Below are 20,955 nucleotides of genomic sequence, written 5' to 3' on the forward strand. Positions count from 1 at the left end.
AAAGATTTCACGTAACCTAAAAGCTATACTTGAGCATTGAGAACTTTCATTTTTAAAAGTTTTTTCCAGTGCTATTCTTCTTTAAATGCAGGCGTCTAGTCCTATGATAAACTATGAATTAAAACTTCCTGAAAGTGATAATAAAATCCTGCAGAAAGGGCAGCGTAGAGATAGGAATCCTCCATTGGAACAGATCAAAGACCTATCTAATCTGGTATTCTGCTTTACCTCACAGTGGGCATCTGATGCCTTAGGGAGCCCGGATTTAGTGCAGAAACATCCTAGCACCAGGGGTGAAATGCTTCAGTTCAGACCAGATCCCCCGATCTGGTAGCGATGGCGGCAGGTGGTTTGGAGAACCGGTAGCAAAAATCCCTGCCCCCCCCCCACCCCATGCCCAGCTGAGTGGCGCAATCATCAGAGGTTTGTTTTTTTTTACTTTTAAAAGCATTTTTTCTTCGGCTAAAAAAATGCTTTTAAAAGTAAAAAAAAAAGGCTCTGATGATCACACCGCTCAGCTGGGATTGTTGGAACCCTTTAAAAGCTTTTTTTCCTCTGGCGATCCCAGCTGAGTTGCCTGATCATCACAGGCTTTTAAAAGCATTTTTTTACAACCTCTTCCACCAAAGAGGTTGTAGAAAAAATGCTTTTAAAAGTAAAAAAAAAAAAGTTGGCCACGCCCACCCAGTCACATTACCCCACCATCACCAAGCCACGCCCACAGAACTGGTAGTAACAAATTTTACATTTCATCCCTGCCTAGTACCCTGTCAAGCTCAACATGGTTGCAACTGACTCAGGAACAAATGCAAGAGATGACAGAAATGGTTCCTTTTGATTTCCATTGCCTTACCTGTTGCAATCTTCTTTGAATCTTTTGGTATCAGGAATGTTTCTGGTTTCTTGGGGCTGCAGGAGGTAAGGACAAGACTTGTTACTATCTCAAACATTACCGATAAGCCACCAAGGTAAATGAAATAGCCTTTAGCAAACCACTGAATTATTCCTTATTCCTAGGCTGGCCTCTGAGCCTGGTGAAAGTATAGTGAGATTGATCAAATTCTAGTCCAGGGAGTTTTAAATAGAGTCCCTGTAGAATTTTGAGAGTTCCTGAGAACTTGATGGGGTTTTGTAGTACATTAACCGGGGGAACATTCATTTTAAATGCATCCAAGGATGTTAACTGCACCGTTTTCCAATGTACACTGGAAAAGATGGGACTGATCAGCTGACATTGAAAAGCCCCATCCCATCCCTCTTTGAGACTTTGCATTTGCAGTAACCTTCCCCTGGGAGTTGAAGTCCACAAGTCTTAAAAGATCCAAGTTTGCAGACCCCTGCTGTAGGGCAACATTTCTCAATCTTGCGTGATGTGTGGACTTCAACCAGCAGAATTCCACAGCCAGCATCGAGTGGACTTCAGAGCAACTTTTAATATTAATGAAAAAATAACTGATCATCCTAGGGGAGTCTACCTACCAGAGGTGGGTTTCAGCAGGTTCTGACCAGTTCTGGAAAACCAGTAGCGGAAATTTTGAGTAGTTCGGAGAACCGGTAGTAAAAATTCTGACTGGCCCAACCCCCATGTATTCTCTGCCACCCAGGTCCCAGCTGATCAGGAGGAAATGGGGATTTTTGCCGTAACCTTCCCCTGGATTGGAGAAGGAATGGGGATTTTGCAGTAATCTTCCCCTGGATTGGAGACGGAATGGGGATTTTGCAGTAACCTTCCCCCGGATTGGAGAGGGAATGGGGATTTTGCAGTAACCTTCCCCCAGATTGGAGAGGGAATGGGGATTTTGCAGTAATCTTCCCCTGGATTGGAGAGGGAATGGGGATTCTGCAGTATCCTTCCCCTGGAGTGGGGTGGGAATGGAGATGTTACAGTATCCTTCCCCTGCCATGCCCACCAAGCCATGCCACGCCCACCAAGCCACATCCACAGAACCAGTAGGAAAAAAAATTGAAACCCACCACTGGGGTCTACCCATATGGTGGCTAAGAGCTGACCTTGATGTCATGAGCATATGATCATGAAAAAAACAGAATTTATACAAGGGGAAGTTCCTTGGCTGCTCAGCCATCATTCCATTTGCATTTTTTTTTTTTTAAAAAAAAAAATTTGGCCACGCTCACCCAGTCACATTACCCCACCATCACCAGGCCACGCCCGCAGAGCAGGTAGTAACAAATCATACATTTCATCCCTGCCTAGTACCCTGTCAAGCTCAACATGGTTGCAACTGACTCAGGAACAAAATGCAAGAGATGACAGAAATGGTTCCTTTGATTTCTATTGCCTTACCTGTTGCAATCTTCTTTGAATCTTTTGGTATCAGGAATGTTTCTGGTTTCTTGGGGCTGCAGGAGGTAAGGACAAGACTTGTTACTATCTCAAACATTACCGATAAGCCACCAAGGTAAATGAAATAGCCTTTAGCAAACCATTGAATTATTCCTTATTCCTAGGCTGGCCTCTGAGCCTGGTGAAAGTATAGTGAGATTGATCAAATTCTAGTCCAGGGAGTTTTAAATAGAGTCCCTGTAGAATTTTGAGAGTTCCTGAGAACTTGATGGGGTTTTGTAGTACATTAACCGGGGGAACATTCATTTTAAATGCATCCAAGGATGTTAACTGCACCGTTTTCCAATGTACACTGGAAAAGATGGGACTGATCAGCTGACATTGAAAAGCCCCATCCCATCCCTCTTTGAGACTTTGCATTTGCAGTAACCTTCCCCTGGGAGTTGAAGTCCACAAGTCTTAAAAGATCCAAGTTTGCAGACCCCTGCTGTAGGGCAACATTTCTCAATCTTGCGTGTGATGTGTGGACTTCAACCAGCAGAATTCCACAGCCAGCATCGAGAGTGGACTTCAGAGCAACTTTTAATATTAATGAAAAAATAACTGATCATCCTAGGGGAGTCTACCTACCAGAGGTGGGTTTCAGCAGGTTCTGACCAGTTCTGGAAAACTAGTAGCGGAAATTTTGAGTAGTTCGGAGAACCGGTAGTAAAAATTCTGACTGGCCCAACCCCCATGTATTCTCTGCCACCCAGGTCCCAGCTGATCAGGAGGAAATGGGGATTTTTGCCGTAACCTTCCCCTGGATTGGAGAGGGAATGGGATTTTGCAGTAATCTTCCCTGGATTGGAGACGGAATGGGATTTTGCAGTAACCTTCCCCCGGATTGGAGAGGGAATGGGGATTTTGCAGTAACCTTCCCCCAGATTGGAGAGGGAATGGGGATTTTGCAGTAATCTTCCCCTGGATTGGAGAGGGAATGGGGATTCTGCAGTATCCTTCCCCTGGAGTGGGGTGGGAATGGAGATGTTACAGTATCCTTCCCCTGCCATGCCCACCAAGCCATGCCACGCCCACCAAGCCACATCCACAGAACCAGTAGGAAAAAAAATTGAAACCCACCACTGGGGTCTACCCATATGGTGGCTAAGAGCTGACCTTGATGTCATGAGCATATGATCATGAAAAAAACAGAATTTATACAAGGGGAAGTTCCTTGGCTGCTCAGCCATCATTCCATTTGCATTTTTTTTTTTTTTTAATTACATTGCAAGCAGTGTGATACGATCTCTCATCAATAAGATTCTCTCTCAAAGTCTTTCAACCATGGTCAGTGGCTGCAGCAGTAGCTGAAGAAAGGAAGAGGAAGCGGTAAATTCCAAACAAAATGCAAAATTGCAGGCGGGTAGTTCCAGAGCGCTACCGTTTCCCCCCTCACCTGCCAGTCACATTTCACCAGAGGGAAACATAAGGGGAATTATCAAGCTCCCTGAGACTTTGCATTTCCATTAGTTGCTGGCTAAGAAAAGGTAGAAACAGCAGGATCCATGCGCACGTTGTTCTTTATCAGTTGAGCTTCCAATTGATAAAAGTGCAAATTTCAGGTGGGCCAAAAGTTTCAGTCTTTTGATTATATTTGGAGAGGAATCTGGAGATGTGAAGGAGCGAAATACGGAGACCTAAGGACACCCATTTTTCCCTCTTAAGCCCCCCTGTCCCAAACACTTCCTGGTTTCACTGTTTTGGATTGTGGCCTTCAACCCTCCATGAGTGCTCTGGTGCAGCTTCTCAAATTAATAAAAGCAGATTCAGGACCTGGAGAAGGAATGAGGCAAAACATTTGCAGAAATAGTTTGCCCACAAACTCTGCAGACTCTTGCATCACATACGGACAAAAAAGAGTGGGTGGTTTTGTTTTGTTTTTTTCGCAATTCCAGCTTTGCTGCAGGATTTCCCAAAATAAACGTCCTCAGAGTCTGAGATTGCAAAGCCCTGGACCATTTCATGTCGCACTTAACCACACTTAAGGGTTAGGTAGATGATCTATAAAATAAAAACTCTTTATTTGGGAAAGGCTTTGTTTGAGTACAGCCACCCTCCAGTTCCAACTGTGTTTCTGGCAATGCATAACTTTTAGGGAATTTCCTTCCTTGTTATCCTCCTTATCTCCTCCGGCAATTTTCCTATCTAAATCTCAATGCAGAGGTTGTTGCATTGTCCGGAAAAATCACTTGGTAACTCACAGGGCCAATGTGGATGCCAATAATGTCAATGTCAAGCTCAAGGTAAGAAAGAAACCATTCCCTATTGCAGTTCTTCTAGTTTCCGTTTAAATCTATACCTGCGGTCATGCATTGTGTGCAGGGGTGAAATGCTCCTGGTTCGGACTGGATCAGCCAATCCATTAGCGATGGCGACAGGTGATTCGGAGAACCAGTAGCAAAAATCCCTGCTCCCCCACCCATGCCCACCCAATTGCCCGGTCACCCGCTTGCCCGCTTGCCACTTCTTTCTGGCTGGCTCGCTTTTCCCGCCTGAATGGTAGGAATAGGTTGTAAAAAATGCTTTTAAAAGGTAAAAAAAAACTCACAGCTGAGTCACGCGATCATCAGAGCCTTTTTTTTACTTTTAAAAGCATTTTTACAAACCTATTCAGCCAAATAGGTTGTAAAAAAAAATGCTTTTAAAAGGTAAAAAAAAAGGGCTCTGATGGTCACAGCTGAGCCACGTGATCATCAGAGCCTTTTTTTTTTTTTTTTACTATTTCATTTTGCATAGATACAGTACACGCGTCTGGGACAAAGCCATGACTGTAAGCCACTGTGAGTGGCTCACCATATTTATCAAGCAATTGTGGCTGATTCTATGAGCATTGGTTGCATCCAAAACATGGATGGTCCCAATCGGCATCTTCCAGAGCCTGGCCAATCAATACTCACTGGTTTGCAGTAGAAGGGTTCAGATCATCTGGTCTGACTTTGAAGAAGCTTAAGATGTGCACACAACGGGAGATCTTGCGTGGAAGATTGATCAAGGCAGAGAAGTATTCGGACAGAGTATTTTGCCGGTTTTCAGTGGCGCGTTGGCTGTCAAACCACCGTGGAGCTAGAGAGAGAAAGGAAGAAAATACATCTGATGTCAGGTGAAGCTCTTGATCCATCTGTTCCAGAATACCCAATTCTAAACAGGTGGTACTTCCCCAAAATCCAAGACAGAGGTTTTGCTCCACATTCTCAACTCTTGGACATTGCTCCTTCTCTGTGTATTTTGAGCTTCCCGCAAGAGAAAAGGAAGGAAAGGAAATTAAAAGAAAGAGGGTCAGCTAAACCCTACAAGGGATGGGTCACCTTTCAGAAATGCCATAAGCGCATTCTAGAATGCAGATTGCGGGTTGGGTGAAATAGAAGAGCTTTGAGGACATTTGTCAGACCTGCCCCAACTTGGTCCTTTAGTTAAGAAAGACCCTCAACTCCATTTGTAGCAAAAGGTATACTTTTACTAAAAGCCAAGTGGATTACAGCATAGCAAAGCCAGAACTGAAGTTCACGCACCAAATCTGTAAGTTTAATTTTTTCCCTCCTAGACACTTTCCATTGATGGTCCCCATCATCGTCCAATCAATTTTGAAAGAGATGTTTTTGAAACTGATCATGTATTCTTCTCCCAGGGCAACATTGAGAACTTGTCTCTAAGAGGCAGGCTTCTTCCTATTAATTTCATCAGTTTCATTTCTCCCACAAGCATTCATCAGTTTCACTTTCCCCTTCCTATCCGGTTCTCTGTCCCCATAGTTCATGGTAGACTGACAGCTAGCGGATGCAAAGTTCAAGCATATGATGGCAGCCTCACAACATTCCTAAGTCTGAGTTCTCTGGGCAATAAATGCAGCTTGTTTGGCTTGGACTTATAGCCTAGTATATGAATTCCAATTCTGGCTTTTATGAATGTTTGTGGTGTAGGAAGTTGTGTGAACCCAACCAAATCAGTGGTGGGTTCTAATTGGTGTTACCACTGGTTCGCTTCGTGCACGCGCTTTGTGCGTGATTGGCACACGCGTGCTCCCTTTGCTCGTACGCATGCCAAACTTGCGCTTTGCGCAAGCACATTGAATTGCAGAACAGCTAAGGCATGGCAATCTGCTCTTCCATGCCTTTCAGCTGGGCTAAAAACGAAGGAATAAAGGTAAGTATAGCACAGGGGCAGGCTGGAGGGCCCAGCTGACAGTCGGAGAGAACCGGTTCCCTCTCATATCAACATTTCCACTACCGGCTCTCCTGAACCGGGGAGAACCGGTAGCAACCCAACACTGAACCAAATGTGGTTAATCTACAAACCATCATTAAGTAATGGCTTTGAATAGTGATGGCGAACCTTTTTGGCACTGAGTGCTGAAAAGGGAGCGCTTTGTGCACGTGTGCCGGGGCCACAACTCAGAAGAGGAGCTGCCCAGGGTGCATGCGCCAGGGGTGGTTTCCATTTACCTTTACTACCGGTTTGCAACGGGAGCACACGTGTGCAGAAGCTTCTGCACATGTGCAGAAGCTTCTGCACATGTGCAGATCATTCATGATGACATCCGGGTGAATGGGCAGAGCCTCCTGCCGCCATTACTACCTGTTCGCAAGAACCAGACAGAACCGGGAGCAACTCACCACTGGCATTCATGCACTCGAACATGAACTTCAGGTTTCAGCTACTGAACTTCCAGTTTCAGCCAGCTACTCTTTCAGGTTTTTGGCGTGCATGTGCACACAACGATCAGCTGGCCGGCACGCACGCTCACGCAGGAAAGCAGAAGATCTGCTCTTCTAGTTTCCAGCACTGCTGCATTCAAAAAGGCCAGCTGATTGTCGCATGCGCGCCAGAAACCCGGAGGAGGAACAGGTGACGCTGTGCGAGCCAGGCGAGATGGCTCCGCGTGCCACTTCAGGCATGCGTGCTATAGGTTTGCCATCACGGGCTTAGAACAATAGTTGAAAACAGATCTCAATCAATGCTCTAAGGTAGAACTTCCCAACAGTCTGTTCCTGCCAGGAGAAGCTAGAGACAAAGAAAGCAGGAGAAATATGAAGGAGCTCTCATAACGGCTGAACCTTCTATGACAGAATGGGTTCAATACAAGGCAGTTTCAAGGCTGCTTGCTTGCAAGCATGGGTCCCAAATTCCGAAACCACCTGTCCTCAGCGTTGACCATGTATGGCTGCTTGTCAGTCCCCTGCCTCTGGCCCATAATACAACTTTTCCAGGAAACTTCTACATATCGTGTTAGGTTAGTGTGCAAAAACCCAGAACTTGCACGCATATGTTAATGATCCTATCATTCCTTTCCCAAAATTAGTGTAAATCTGGGCACATCGTGAAAATATCTAAACCTTCAGTTTAAGGAAGCCAGAAAATCTCTGGGAAAGATTTGTGTTGAACCTAACATGGTCTCCGTTCCACTTGAACAAAGTTCCAGGTATCTGGTGGTCAGAAGAAGAGCTGGCTTTTAAGATAGAATTTCATTCACAACAGGTCAATAATCCAGTAATGACAAAGACAATTCATTCATTAAAATGATAGCTTTGTTGTTGTTGTTGTTGTTGTTGTTGTTGTTGTTGTTGTTGTTAGTTGCAAAGTCATGTCCGACCCATCGTGATCCCATGGACAACGTTCCTCCAGGCCTTCCTGTCCTTTAACATCCTCTGGAATCCATTTAAGCTCACGCCTACTGCTTCAGTGACTCCATCCAGCCACCTCGTTCTCTGCCGTCCCCTTCTTCTTTTGCCCTCAATCTTTCCCAGCATTAGGCTCTTCTCCAGTGAGTCCTTCTTTCTCATTAGGTGGCCAAAGTATTTCAGTTTCATCTTCAGGATCTGGCCTTCTAAAGAGCAGTCAGGGTTGATCTTCTCTAGGACTGACTTGCTTGTTCGCCTTGCAGTCCAAGGGACTCGCAGGAGTCTTCTCCAGCACCAGAGTTCAAAGGCCTCAATTCTTTGGCGCTCAGCCTTCCTTATGGTCCAACTTTCACAGCCATACATTGCAACTGGGAAAACCATAGCTTATGGCTTTGATAGCTTATGTGTAATATGTAAAAATGATAGCTTATGTGTAAGCAAATGGGGGAATTTTCAGAAATCAGGATGAAACTATTCAACTTTTTTCATCAGTTTAACTGCTGTAATTTCATGAAATGCTGCTAGCTCTTGGTTTTTAAAAAAAATTTTTTAGTGCATTTACAACTGAGAGCTAGAAAACATAGGAAACTCTAACCAGTGACATCAACCAGTATAGGCTCCAGCATGAGTACAATACCTTGTGTGCCTCAAAGATGCTTTTTCAAGAAGCAACTGGACTTTCCAGTTTTTATTGGAAGACATTTCGCTTCTCATGCAAGAAACGTCTTGGATGAGAAGTGAAACGTCTTCCAAGAAAAAACCAGAAAGTCCAGTTGCTTCTTGAAAAAGCACCTTTGAGACAACCATAACCTGGATGACTATAGACCCGTGATGGCAAACCTATGGCACGTGTGACAGCATGTGAGCCGTCAGCTGCACTGCGCATGCACACGTGCCTCCCGCCAGCCAGCTGGTCTTTGGGTCTCTGCTGCGCATGCGCAGGAGATCGTGGTGTGGGGGGGGATGGTGCGTGTGGGGCCCATGCGCACATGTGGGGGGGAGGGCACATGCAGGGGGGCATGCGCTCATGAGAGGTTGGGGTGTGTGCAGGAGGTCCATGCATACATGTGTGGGGCACGTGCAGGGGAGCCATGCACGCATGCACAGGGGGGGATCCGTGCAGGGGGACCACACGCATTGCATTTTGGGGGTTCGGGCACATGCACGCTTTGGGCACTCAGTCCACAAAAGGTTAGCCATCACTGCTATAGACAATACCTGGTGTGCCTTCTTTAGTTTTATGAATTTTTCTCTGGTTACACCTTAGAAAATTAGTGTCATAATTTCCATTATGAAGCAGGACTCAAGCCAAAATAGCAATGTTGTATAAAGTAAGATGAATATACTGATATATAAGGTATAATGGAACCCCCTCCCACAAAGCCCATGGAAAATTGAAGGAAACCACCCCAGCAAAGTGATGTGACCTCTCCCAATATAGATATTGTTGTTGTGGTCCTTCAGCAGCCTACAGAGCTGGCAACGGAGTCGGACAGTGATGAGGCTGAGGTGAGGCCAGGGACATCAGGAAGTAAGGTGCGGACTCCAGAGCCTCCAGAGACTGATAGTAGTGAGGCAGAGGAACAGGAGGAGCCTGTTCCTAATGCATGCATGAGAAGAGCTGCCAGAAGGCAACAGCAGCTCAAGCAGAGAGGACAACTCGGGGGTAGGGCCAAGAGATGATCCCATAAGGCTTAAAACAGACCAGCAGCAGCGTTTCAGCTTTGCCAAAAAACAACGTTGTAGCTGAGTCTTCTGCTCCGTCTTCTGTTTCATATACGTCTTTGTTTTTGTGTCTTCTGGACGTTTGCCAGGAAGGGCCTTTGGCAGTTTGCCTAATTGGACCAAGGTTCGTTAGATAACTGAGGAATTTGTGTTGGGAGGCATTTATTTTACTTTGAGTTTGAATGAATTACTTCATTCCCAGCTGTTTGAATAAAGTATGTTTTTCCACTGACTAAGTTTATTACTACCTACTTGGATCTGGGTCACAACAATTGTGCCAGTCTGGTGATTGTGGCCTCCCCTCTTCAGTGCTGTCCAATAAACCTTGACAAACCTCAAATTCTTGCGGATGTCTTTGAACATAGAATGGGGCTGCGGGATTCTGCTAGCTAGCTGGACTGTTACAGCAACAACACAAGTACTGCCCAAATATTTTGATGGCATCTGGCACATGTATGAAAGAACTTTGCCTGTGTTTGGTTTGCATATGGCTCCTCTTCTACATTGGGGCAAACACTAATAGAAGGGAATATACATAGCTCAGGGTTGAACTGTGGAATCCTTGGTACTCACTGAACAAGGCTGTTTTCTTGTAGATATGTCAATGAAGACTCAATCATCAAGGCCAAAAGTATCTAAAAAGGTTAAAGTTGCCCTAATTTAACCTTTTTAGATATTTTCTCCTAGACATTTCATTATCCAACTAGGCAACGGCTTCAGACTGGCGCAAGATTAGAACAAACCGTAGGCCAAGAAGGGATTTAAGTTTAATGCGCCGCAAATCTCCTTCTTTGTTATGTCTGACCTATAAAACCTGGCTTGTCGGGAAAACAAGCCACAGTCTGAGTTTTGTATCAGAAATACAAGAGTTGTGGAGTTTTATATCACCAGGAACTCTGGTGACACAGAATGCAGCATTGCAGACTAACTCTGCTCACTGCCAGCAGTTTGATCCTCACTGCCTCCAAGTTGACTCAGCCTTCCATCCTTCCAAGATCAGTAAAATGAGGATCCAGATTGTTGGGGCAATATGCTAATATTTGTAAACTGCTCAGAGAGTGCTGCAAAACAGGGGTCTCCAACCTTGGTCACTTTAAGACTTGTGGACTTCAACTCCCAGGGGTCCTCAGCCAGCAAAGCTTTGCTGGCTGAGGAACTCTGGGAGTTGAAGTCCACAAGTCTTAAAAGAGCCAAGTTTGCAGACCCCTGGCCTAGGCAATCAGGAAGCAAGTTGAATTGGTCCATCCCTAGATGCTTCATATCGATGCTCAAAACAGTCATGGGTGGGACAAGGAAAACATATTTGAAATTAGCAGGTGGAACTAACCCATGTCAACTTCAATGTTTTGCAGTTTCGTCCCAACTAACTGCAGCTACAGTTAGGTTACTTACCTGGCAAGTGAGGGATTATCCTACTCTCTGTGTTAATTTCCCCCGATTCAATTGGAAACATTTCCTTCAAAACTTTCTAGCAAGAGAAAAGAACAAAAGATCAGTTTCAAAATCTAACTGAAAGTCGAGGTCAATTCACCATTAAGTTCTGTTATCTAATAGAACTGAAGAAAGTGGCTTTTTTTTCTCCATTGCTTTGACAGCAGGAGTGTGTTGGAGCAGGGAAGGAGTATTGTCTACTAAATTTCTGCCCGCTGCATAGTTGTAGAAAACTTTCCGGAAATTTAATTGGCAACTTCCTGTGGGTTATTGCCTAAAAGACTAAGGGTGCTCGTTTTTCATAATTTAGCCATAATGTACAGTGACTCAAGATTGCTTTTGTAAATGAAGAGTGCTGGAGATTGGCATCTGATTGGGAAACACTTTCCTTGCCCCATTAGAAGTTTTAAAAAACTGGTTAGTAAGTTAGGCACAGAAAGTCCCCCAGCTCATGTTTCAAAGCTAATGGGTCATACAGTGGTAACAGATGCTTGATAAACATCATCACTTCCACCACCAAACATGTCCACAGATTTAGAAACCAGTATTCCTTGTTTTAAAAATATAAACAGCAATGCTACATTCTACTCAGTGGTGGGATTCAGCCAGTTCGCACCTATTCGGGAGAACCGGTTGTTAACTTCCTAAGCAGCTCGGAGAACCGGTTGTTGGAAGAAATCTTATTTTGTGGGGGGGTTTTCACTTTACAGGGCTAATCCTGTAAGGAAGGCAGGAAGGAAACATTCTGGTGTTGTTTCTAGACTAATCTTTATGGCCCTGCTTACAGAAACCGCCTCTCTGGTTAACTCTTATTACATTGTAACAGCTAAGGAGAAGCACCCATCGGCGTGAGTGACGTTGAGTTGGTCACATGACCACATGGTCACATGACCACCGAGCCACGCCTACCCAGCTGGTCATTAGGGCAGAGGACTGGTTGTTAAATTATTTGAATCCCACCACTGATTCTACTGGTATAGAAATTGTAGCTTGTAAATAACATGGTGCCTCAGTATTTATGCACACAATTTGCCTAAATCAAAATAAAAGAGGGACAATGATTTTCCAAGGACAGAGCCATAGATGGTCCAGGCAGTCCATGTGTCATATATAGCAGGGGTCTCCAACTTTGGTGACTTTACGACTTGTGGACTTCAACTCCCAGAATTCCTTAGCCAGGTGTGGCCCACAAGTCGTAAAGTCACCAAAGTTGAAGACCCCTGCTGTATATGACACATGGATTGCCTGGACCATCTATGGCAGCGGTTCTCAATGATAATTTGCCAGGGGTCGCCGAAGACCATCGGAAATATGGGAAGTCGAAGAATCACGCTCCAATGATTGACTCCACAAGCCAGCTGCAGGCTCTTCAAATCACTAGCTGAATTCGGCTTCAGGCGCGATGAATTAAAAAAGAGAGAAATCTTTGCTCTGATGTCTCCCTCTCAAGCCAGCTGCAATCACTCCCAATCGCTAGCCTAATCTGGCTTCAAGCACGATAAATTTAATAGGGGAGGAGAGTCCGCTTTAATGCCTCCGTCCTCAAGGCATAGCCAATACGGCTTCAGGCGCGATAAATTCAAAACGAAAATAATTTTATGGTTGGGGTCGCCACATCGTGGGGAATTGTATTAAAGGGGTCGCAGCACTATAAAGGTTGAGAACCACTGATCTATGGTATCATGTTGAAGTGCAAGGGATACTTTGTCCCTGCTGACCAGCTACTTTCTATCCATGAGAGGGAATAAGGCTGTGTTCTCACAACCCAAAAATCTCAGGCGAATGAACTACAGCTGCCACGCTCACCAAATGTGCCCTGCCCATTGTATTTAATAGAGATCAACATTATTTACTTGAAAAACTCTGTAACAACAAACAACACTTTAATTAAAAAAAAAATAATTGTCTGCACATGTCTGGGGAATTCCTCTCTCTTTTCCCACAGTCTAACCTCCGGTTCTGAGAATATCTTAAGACAATAGCTGCTCCCACAAGATGGAGAAACCGCACATAAACATTCAATTCAGTCTAGATTAGCATTGTGGAAAGCCTCATGTCTTATAAGAATAAAATATATCTTTACGGTGTCTTAATCTTTGCTCAAACATTAACAGTGGACTGAGAATCAGTGTTTCTACTAGACAGTTAATAGTCAGGCTGAAACAAAGTTAATCAAGTAAAACAAACAGGAGAAAATCTTTTACTCAAACTTCTTCAAACCCATTCGCCCATAAGTTACCCAGACCTAATACATATATCAAAGGATAAGGTCTATAAACACAAATACTTAATTAAAATAGTCTCTCAGAGGATCTGCATGTTCACAAGAATAAACATCATAGATGGCACATACCTAACTACACACACACACATACACACACACATATGTCCAGTGGTGAAATCTGAACTGGTTTGCCACCGGTTTGCTGGCCGCACATGCGTGATGTGCGGCAAGGGCACGCTGTGTGCACGCATGCTCAGTGCAAGCCAAATGTGCATTTCACGCAGAAAAAGGAGGCTTGAGAAGGTAAGTAGAACAGCAAGGGAGGGATCAGCTATACCGTGCAATTTAGGTACACTAGAAAGCAGGATTTCCTGCTTTCTAGCTATTTTAAATCGCACAGCACAGCTGATCGTTGGAAATACTGGTTCGGAGGAACCGGTAGCTTTTTTTTTTACTACCGGTTCACCTGAACCGGTGGTTTTTTTATCACTACTGGTTCTCCCGAACTGGTGTGAACCGGTAGCATTTTACCACAGCACACGCCCCTCAAGTGTCACCCTACCTAGAAGCAGCATGTATGCACCTCCACACTTAGGATCAGCTCCCCTATAAATAAAATCTTGCTGTATCCCATTTCTCTGCAGCTGCCCCAAAGCAAACCTCTTTCCTTTTGGAAATAAATATTTCTCCTTTCCTCACACTGTCTGGATTTCATTTGTATTTATTCCTGCACAACCCCGGCTCTAATTGGAACCCCAAATCATTCTCCCGACAGCATTTTGTGCCAACTCTGCCTCACAGCCCTGGATCAATTTTCCTTTCCTAGGAAAAGGAATCAGGAACAGTCATAGGAAATGAAAGGGAATTGAAACATACAGAATCAAAAAGGCTGTCTTTCTTGAAGTCATAAGAAAGTACCTTCCTAATTCTTTCAAACATGCACCTACATGCTAAAAAAGAAAAAATCCAGGCTACAAAAAAAAGACAGTCGTAACCAATTACTTCTTTGTGGGTTTTCTCCACTTTCACAACATGGGAAAGCTTCATGATTTCATAATCCTGTCCAAATCAGAAGGCATAAAAATTCCAACCAACTGTATTTTTTTAAAAAAGAAAAAAGAAAAGAAAACACAAGACCAATCTTGGTATAGGAACAATCCAAAGGAGGAAAAGTCCCCTCCATCTTGAAGTTATTCTCGGCTGGGCTTATTCAGCAAATGTGTAGGTTAAGCTAAAAAAACAACCCAAAAAACTATTAAGCTATTAATTTCCACGTTTGGGGAGCCAAATATGTTGGATCTACCTTGAGGTGGCCTTGAGAATTCTGCCTGAATTTATGCTCACTTCTCATCAATCGATCGATCGATCAATCAATCAATCAGAATAGAACCGGTCCTAAGATTCCTTCTCACATGGCTCTAGGTCAGAGGTGTCAAGCTCAATTTCATTGAGGGCCGCATCAGGATTGTGTTTGACTTTGGAGGGCCAGCGTGGGCGTGGCCAGCATGGGCGTGGCCAGATCGACATTACTCATGTCAGGGCACCTGTGGTGCCCAGATCCCTCTTCCAGTGAAAACAGGCTCCCAAGCTCAGTTTTTGATTGCGACAGCCTCCTGCAACCCTTTGCCAATGAAAATGGAGCTCTCCCAAGCTCCATTTTCACTGGCAGAGGCACTGCAGGACAGTCCTTCACTGTTTCCAGGGTGCCATCCCCCAAGCCAGATCTAAGCACCCCGCAGGATGGATCCGGCCCCCAGGCCTTGAGTTTGACAACCCTGCTCTAGGCATTATAGTTGGTCACAAAGCTAGCCAGATGTTTAGACTGGATTTGGTATTTTTGACCCACCTATCAAATATTTCCAAAAAACCTGGGATAGATAATGTTGTTTAATAATACATATGTATGGGGGATCTGCAGTTAGAGATTCAACGTTTATGACTGGTGGAAACTTAATTCAAGGCATTATTGTTTTCTCAGCCTTCCTCCCAAACCTAATCTAATAATAAAACTTTCAGGCGGCATGGATCCAATCCATACTTACATGGAACTCATAGATCTCTGTGAACTTCCGATACACAACTTTTTCTGACAGGTCTTGCCATTTCACCAAAAACATATAAACCTGAGAAAAGCAAAGCATTTAAAATCAAGTGATTTTCATTGTTTTTCTTTTTCTCTGATCTACTGATGAAAAGAATAGAACAGAATAGAATAGAATAGAATAGAATAGAATAGAATAGAATAGAATAGAATAGAATAGAATTTTTTATTGGTCAAGTGTGGTTGGACACACAAGGAATTTGTCTTGGTGCATATGCTCTCAGCGTACATAAAATAAAAGATACCTTCATCAAGGTACGACACTTACAACACTTAATGATATCATAGGGTTCAAATTTAACACTTAATGATACAACACTTAATGATAGTCATAGGCTACAAATAAGCAATCAGGAAACAATCAATATCAGTATAAATCATAAGGATAAAAGTAACAAAGTTACAATCATGCAGTCATAAGTAGAAAGAGATGGGTGATGGGAACGATGAGAAGATTAATAGTAGTGCAGATTTAGTAAATAGTTTGACAGTGTTGAGGGAATTATTTGTTTAGCAGAATGATGGCGTTCGGGAAAAATACTTTGTGTCTAGTTGTTCTGGTGTGCAGGGCTCTATAGCATCGTTTTGAAGGTAGGAGTTGAAACAGTTTATGTCCAAGATGTGAGGGGTTTGTAAATATTTTCACAGCCCTCTTTTTGATTCATGCAGTACACAGGTCTTCAATGGAAGGCAGGTTGGTAACAATTGTTTTTTCTGCAGATTCATTCATGTTCCGGAATATGAAAAGATTGTTTTATATTCTGGCTATTTATAACTGTCTTATTTACCAGCCAGGGAAATTATTTAAGGTAATACATCGTGATTGATTTCTATCTTGATTTCAACAAAACCTTTGTCATGGCATTCTGATTAGAAGGCTAGTTATGTGTGGGTTTGACTGGGGAGGGGCGGCACTATAAAGTACAAACTGGCTCTACAGTCATACTCAAAACAACATTGGACAGAAAATTGCTCCCCCCACAGTATCAAAGCTTTTCCTACATCTTGGAAAAATAACTTGGATTTGACCAGCCCTCTATGATATGGATAACACTGAGCCAAATTCAGACTGGTCAAGGTAGATGGGCAGTTACCCTCTATAAGAGGGGCATAACACTATCTCCAAATTGTGACTGTGGGGCTAAAAAATAAACTATCCAACACACAGCAGCAGTGTGTCAAAACAGAGCTTATAATGGAGATTTCGCTGATTTCCTGGCTGCGACAAATGAAGTAAAGTATTATATTTGCAACGTAGATATAGGTTTGTAATCTTCTTGTTAAGTTTTCGGATTTTACATTCTATGTTTTATATTTTACCCCTTTTGTTTCTTTTCACTGAAATACGATGTGAATGTGCTATGAGAGAGAGAGAGAGAGAGAGAGAGAGAGATGATAGATGATAGAGATAGAGGGATAGATAGATAGATAGATAGATAGATAGATAGATAGATAGATAGATAGATAGATAGATAGATAGATAGATAGATAGATAGATAGATAGATAGATAGATAGATAGATAGGTAGATAGATAGATAGATAGATAGATAAATATGATATATATAGAGAGATGATAGATAGACAGATGATAGATGATAGAAATAGAGAGAGAGAGATGATAGATGATATAGATAGAGAGATAGATGGATGGATGGATATTGATAGATGATAGACAGATAGATAGATAGATAGATATAGATAGATAGATAGATAGATAGATAGATAGATAGATAGATAGATAGATAGATAGATAGATAGATAGATAGATATAGTACATAGATAGATAGATAGATAGATAGATAGATAGATAGATAGATAGATAGATAGATAGATAGATAGATAGATAGATAGATAGATAGATAGATAGATAGATATCAAGAGAGAGAGAGAGATGATAGATGATAGATAGATAGATAGATAGATAGATAGATAGATAGATAGATAGATAGATAGATAGATAGATAGATAGATAGATAGATAGATAGATAGATAGATAGATAGATAGATAGATAGATAGATAGATAAAACATTAACACTCAAAGAGGCATGTCAATAGTTCTTCATCAAACCACAGTGGGGTTTGAATATTGAAAGTTACATATTGAGTAGGACCACAAAGTTCAGTCCTAGACCTTGTTCTCTCCATTTTTTTCAATTAATAATTTGAGGAAGGGGTGGGAGGAATGCTTATCCCATTTGCAGGCGATAATTACAAACTTCTTTGGATAAAACAGTGAGCTGCCCATCTTAAGTCAAACTCTGGGCCACTCCCAATCAACAATTAAAATAATACCAGTAATAAAAACATAGTGCTCCACTAAATCCATTAAACCATAAACATTAAAAACCTGGCACCAAAGTTAAACTTCCACTATACAGTCCCTCATAGCATCCTCTCATCCATTTCATTCTGTCCTAAGCGGGGAAAGCTAACCCTCTGCGCTTTTCGGAAGGCTAAGAGGGCAGAAGACAGTAAGAAAATGCAACCGCATCTTGGTAAGTTTGAGAAGTAGGCTGGAAATAAAGGAATATATTCAGCATTAATCCTCAACCTCAATTCCCGTGTCCAGTTGTAGACCCCATAATTGAAAGAAGAATCCAAGAAACTCTGATTGGTAGAAAGAGAACAACAAGAATTCTCAAGGTCCTTGTTCTCAGTCTGAATCTGAATCAATCTATGACACGGTAGCATTTTTTTCTCAAATCCCTGCAGAGGTATCGTAACACGGGAATCGAGACTCATTTTTCATCTTCTCAGGATGCAAGGCACTCTTTCAGATACTTGAAATGTGCTAGCATATTCCCCCCTACTCCCCCCCCTCCAGCAATCATCTTTCAATGGCCTTCACTGACAAGAAGGCAGATGTTGAATGTTTAGGGAAAAATTCCCAAGGGATAAAAAGCACTTTGACAATGGAACTGCGAAAGTGTGGGTTTCTCTTTACAGGTTGTATTCAGGTGGAGGCCATCTGGCTATCCGACTGGGATACTTCCATTAGGATTCTCAACCAAATCTGGAAGTCGGACTTCATAGCCAAAAATGCCCTTTTCCAGCTGTGCCCTTTTCCTTTAATGCCCTTTTCCTTTACCCGGCACACCGAATTTATAAATGTTCTCATTTTGTGCACTACACTGAAATGTAAGCTAACCAAGCAAGATAAATTAATATAGGTTAAGTCATCAAGGGATCTAATTAAGTTTAGAAATTAACCAGGCTCAGACTCTTGAGTGCAACTGTTGGGTTTTTATCTGGCAAAATTAAGTCTGATTAAACCTGTTCTTCTTCTAAGATTCTTTGAAAAATCCATTCCCTTCACTACGTTGTATGTTCCATTCTGCTCCATTGAATTATCATTGTCTCAAAGATCTCCTTAAAGGGGGAAGATGAAATAGCAATTTATAAGCATAAACCAAGCTCAATATTGTCTGTTCTGCTGTTTAGACTGCTATCTTTCGTCCTTCTATAACTGCCAAAATTTTGGATTAAACCAGAGACCTTTTAACCGCGGAATGCATGCTTAACCTTCAAATGGAGTCTGTTCTCCAAGACATTTTAAATAACTTTTAAATAACTTTTATGAGCTATTAAAGAAGTCCCTCAGTTTCTTCAACTCCCAGCCCCCCCAGAAGTCAAATTCAGCTTCTTAAATCAAGTATTTTGATCTCCAAGTACTTACATAGTGTTGGCTGGGGAAAAATCGCTTCTCAAATCCCAGCAACTCAATATGCCGGATGTAGATGATTGATTCACCCATCTCTGGTGCTGGGAACTGTCCTTTGAATTTGTGGTAAGAATGGTCCTCCTGGCACTTGTCTCTTGAACGCTTGTGCTGTTCTGACTTCAGCTTTTATATACCACAAAAGGGGGAAGTCCGATTTTCCCGCATTGCTGACTCAGGATTTTGCTTTGTACCTTGATGAACGTATCTTTTCTTTTATGTACACTGAGAGCATATGCACCAAGACAAATTCCTTGTGTGTCCAATCACACTTGGCCAATAAAATTCTATTCTTTCAATTTCCTTCCTTCTATGTGTTTTCATTCATTCTTTCCTTGGGCATTCATTTCTGTACAGTTGCACCTGTTGGGGATCTAGGCCTCCTCTCAGTCCTGCAAACAGGTTTGGACCAGTGGTGGGTTGCTCCCGGTTCGGTCCGGTTCTATAGAACCGGTAGTAAAACCGGCGGGAGGCTCCGCCCACCCGCCACGACGTTATCATGGGTGATCTGTGCATGCACAGAAGCCCATGTGTTCCCGTTGGGAAGCGGTAGTAAAGGTAAGTAGAACCCACCGCTGGTTTGGACTGCAAAACCCTTTATGGCTCAGCATCAGACTCCTGCAGGATCATTTATTGCAGTCAGCATCAGCCTGACCAGTAAGATCTGCCACGAGAACCAGCTGCAAACCTCATCCCTTTGTGGAGGGTCAGGTGGTGAGGCGAGGAGGTGCCACTTTTCTACCCCAACATGGAACATCTGCCTGATAAAGATCAGGCCAACTTCTGTTTTGAAAGACCAGGCCAGTTCAAAGAAACTTTCTGTGCCCCAGTGTCACTTTTTAAAAAATGTCTTTGGACAGAGATTATCAGATTGGAAGGGATCTTGTAGGCCATCTAGTCCAATAACCCGCCCCCCCAAGCAGGAAACCCTACACAATTTCTAGCAAATGGCAGTCCAATCTCTTCTTAAAAGCCTCCAGTGATGAAGCTTCCACAACTTCCAAAGGCAACGTCTGTTCCATTGGTTGATTGTTCTCACTGTCAGAAAATGTCTCTTATTTCTAGGTTGAATCTCTCCTTGATCGTTTTCCATCCATTATTCCGTGCCTGGCCTTCTGGTGACTTGGAAAATAGCTTGACCCCTTCCTCAAATATTGGAAGACTGCTATCCTGTCTCCCCTGGTCCTTCTCTTCACTAGACTAGCCATGCCCAGATCCTGTAACCGTTCTTTATATGTTTATTTTATTAATTAATTAATTAATTTAATTTCTATACCGCCCTTCTCCCAAAGGACTCAGGGCGGTTTACAGCCAGATAAAAACACAATTATACACATAGCACAAAAATTAAAAACCTTTTAAAAATCTGATTCAAATTAGGCCGAAATAAAAACTTAAAATCAATAATAAAGCTATAATAAACCCCTGTTAAAATTACTATTACTTTAAGCCAGCCCTGCGTGGTAAAACAAAAAAGTCTTCAACTCGCGGCGGAAGGTCTGGAGGTCAGGGAGTTGTCGTATCCCTGGAGGCAGCTCATTCCAGAGGGCAGGTGCCCCCACAGAGAAGGCCCTCCCCCTGGGGGTCGCCAGTCGACATTGTTTGACTGACGGCACCCTGAGGAGGCCCTCCCTATGGAAGCGCACAAGTCGATGGGAGGCTATTGGTGGCAGCAGGCGGTCCCATAAATAACCCGGTCCTATGCCATGGAGCGCTTTAAAGGTGGTAACCAACACCTTGAATTGCACCCGGAAGACCACAGGAAGCCAGTACAGCTTGCAGGAGAGGTGTT

General features: G+C 43.0%; 1 protein-coding gene across 1 annotated transcript; it reads right to left on the reverse strand.

The window, feature by feature from the left end:
- Positions 1 to 883: 883 nt before the first annotated feature.
- Positions 884 to 19,261, reverse strand: LOC131188695 (neutrophil cytosol factor 1-like). Its single transcript, XM_058164145.1, has 6 exons — positions 19,122 to 19,261; positions 15,385 to 15,465; positions 11,080 to 11,155; positions 5,245 to 5,410; positions 2,306 to 2,361; positions 884 to 909 (listed from the first exon to the last, which is right to left on the reverse strand). Exons 1-6 carry the CDS (start codon positions 19,197 to 19,199, stop codon positions 884 to 886), a joined length of 483 nt encoding a protein of 160 aa, XP_058020128.1. The 5' UTR covers positions 19,200 to 19,261.
- Between the last annotated feature and the right edge of the window lie 1,694 nt (positions 19,262 to 20,955).

The sequence above is a fragment of the Ahaetulla prasina genome, chromosome 1 (assembly GCF_028640845.1).
Source record: "Ahaetulla prasina isolate Xishuangbanna chromosome 1, ASM2864084v1, whole genome shotgun sequence".
Classification (NCBI taxonomy): Eukaryota; Metazoa; Chordata; class Lepidosauria; order Squamata; family Colubridae; genus Ahaetulla; species Ahaetulla prasina.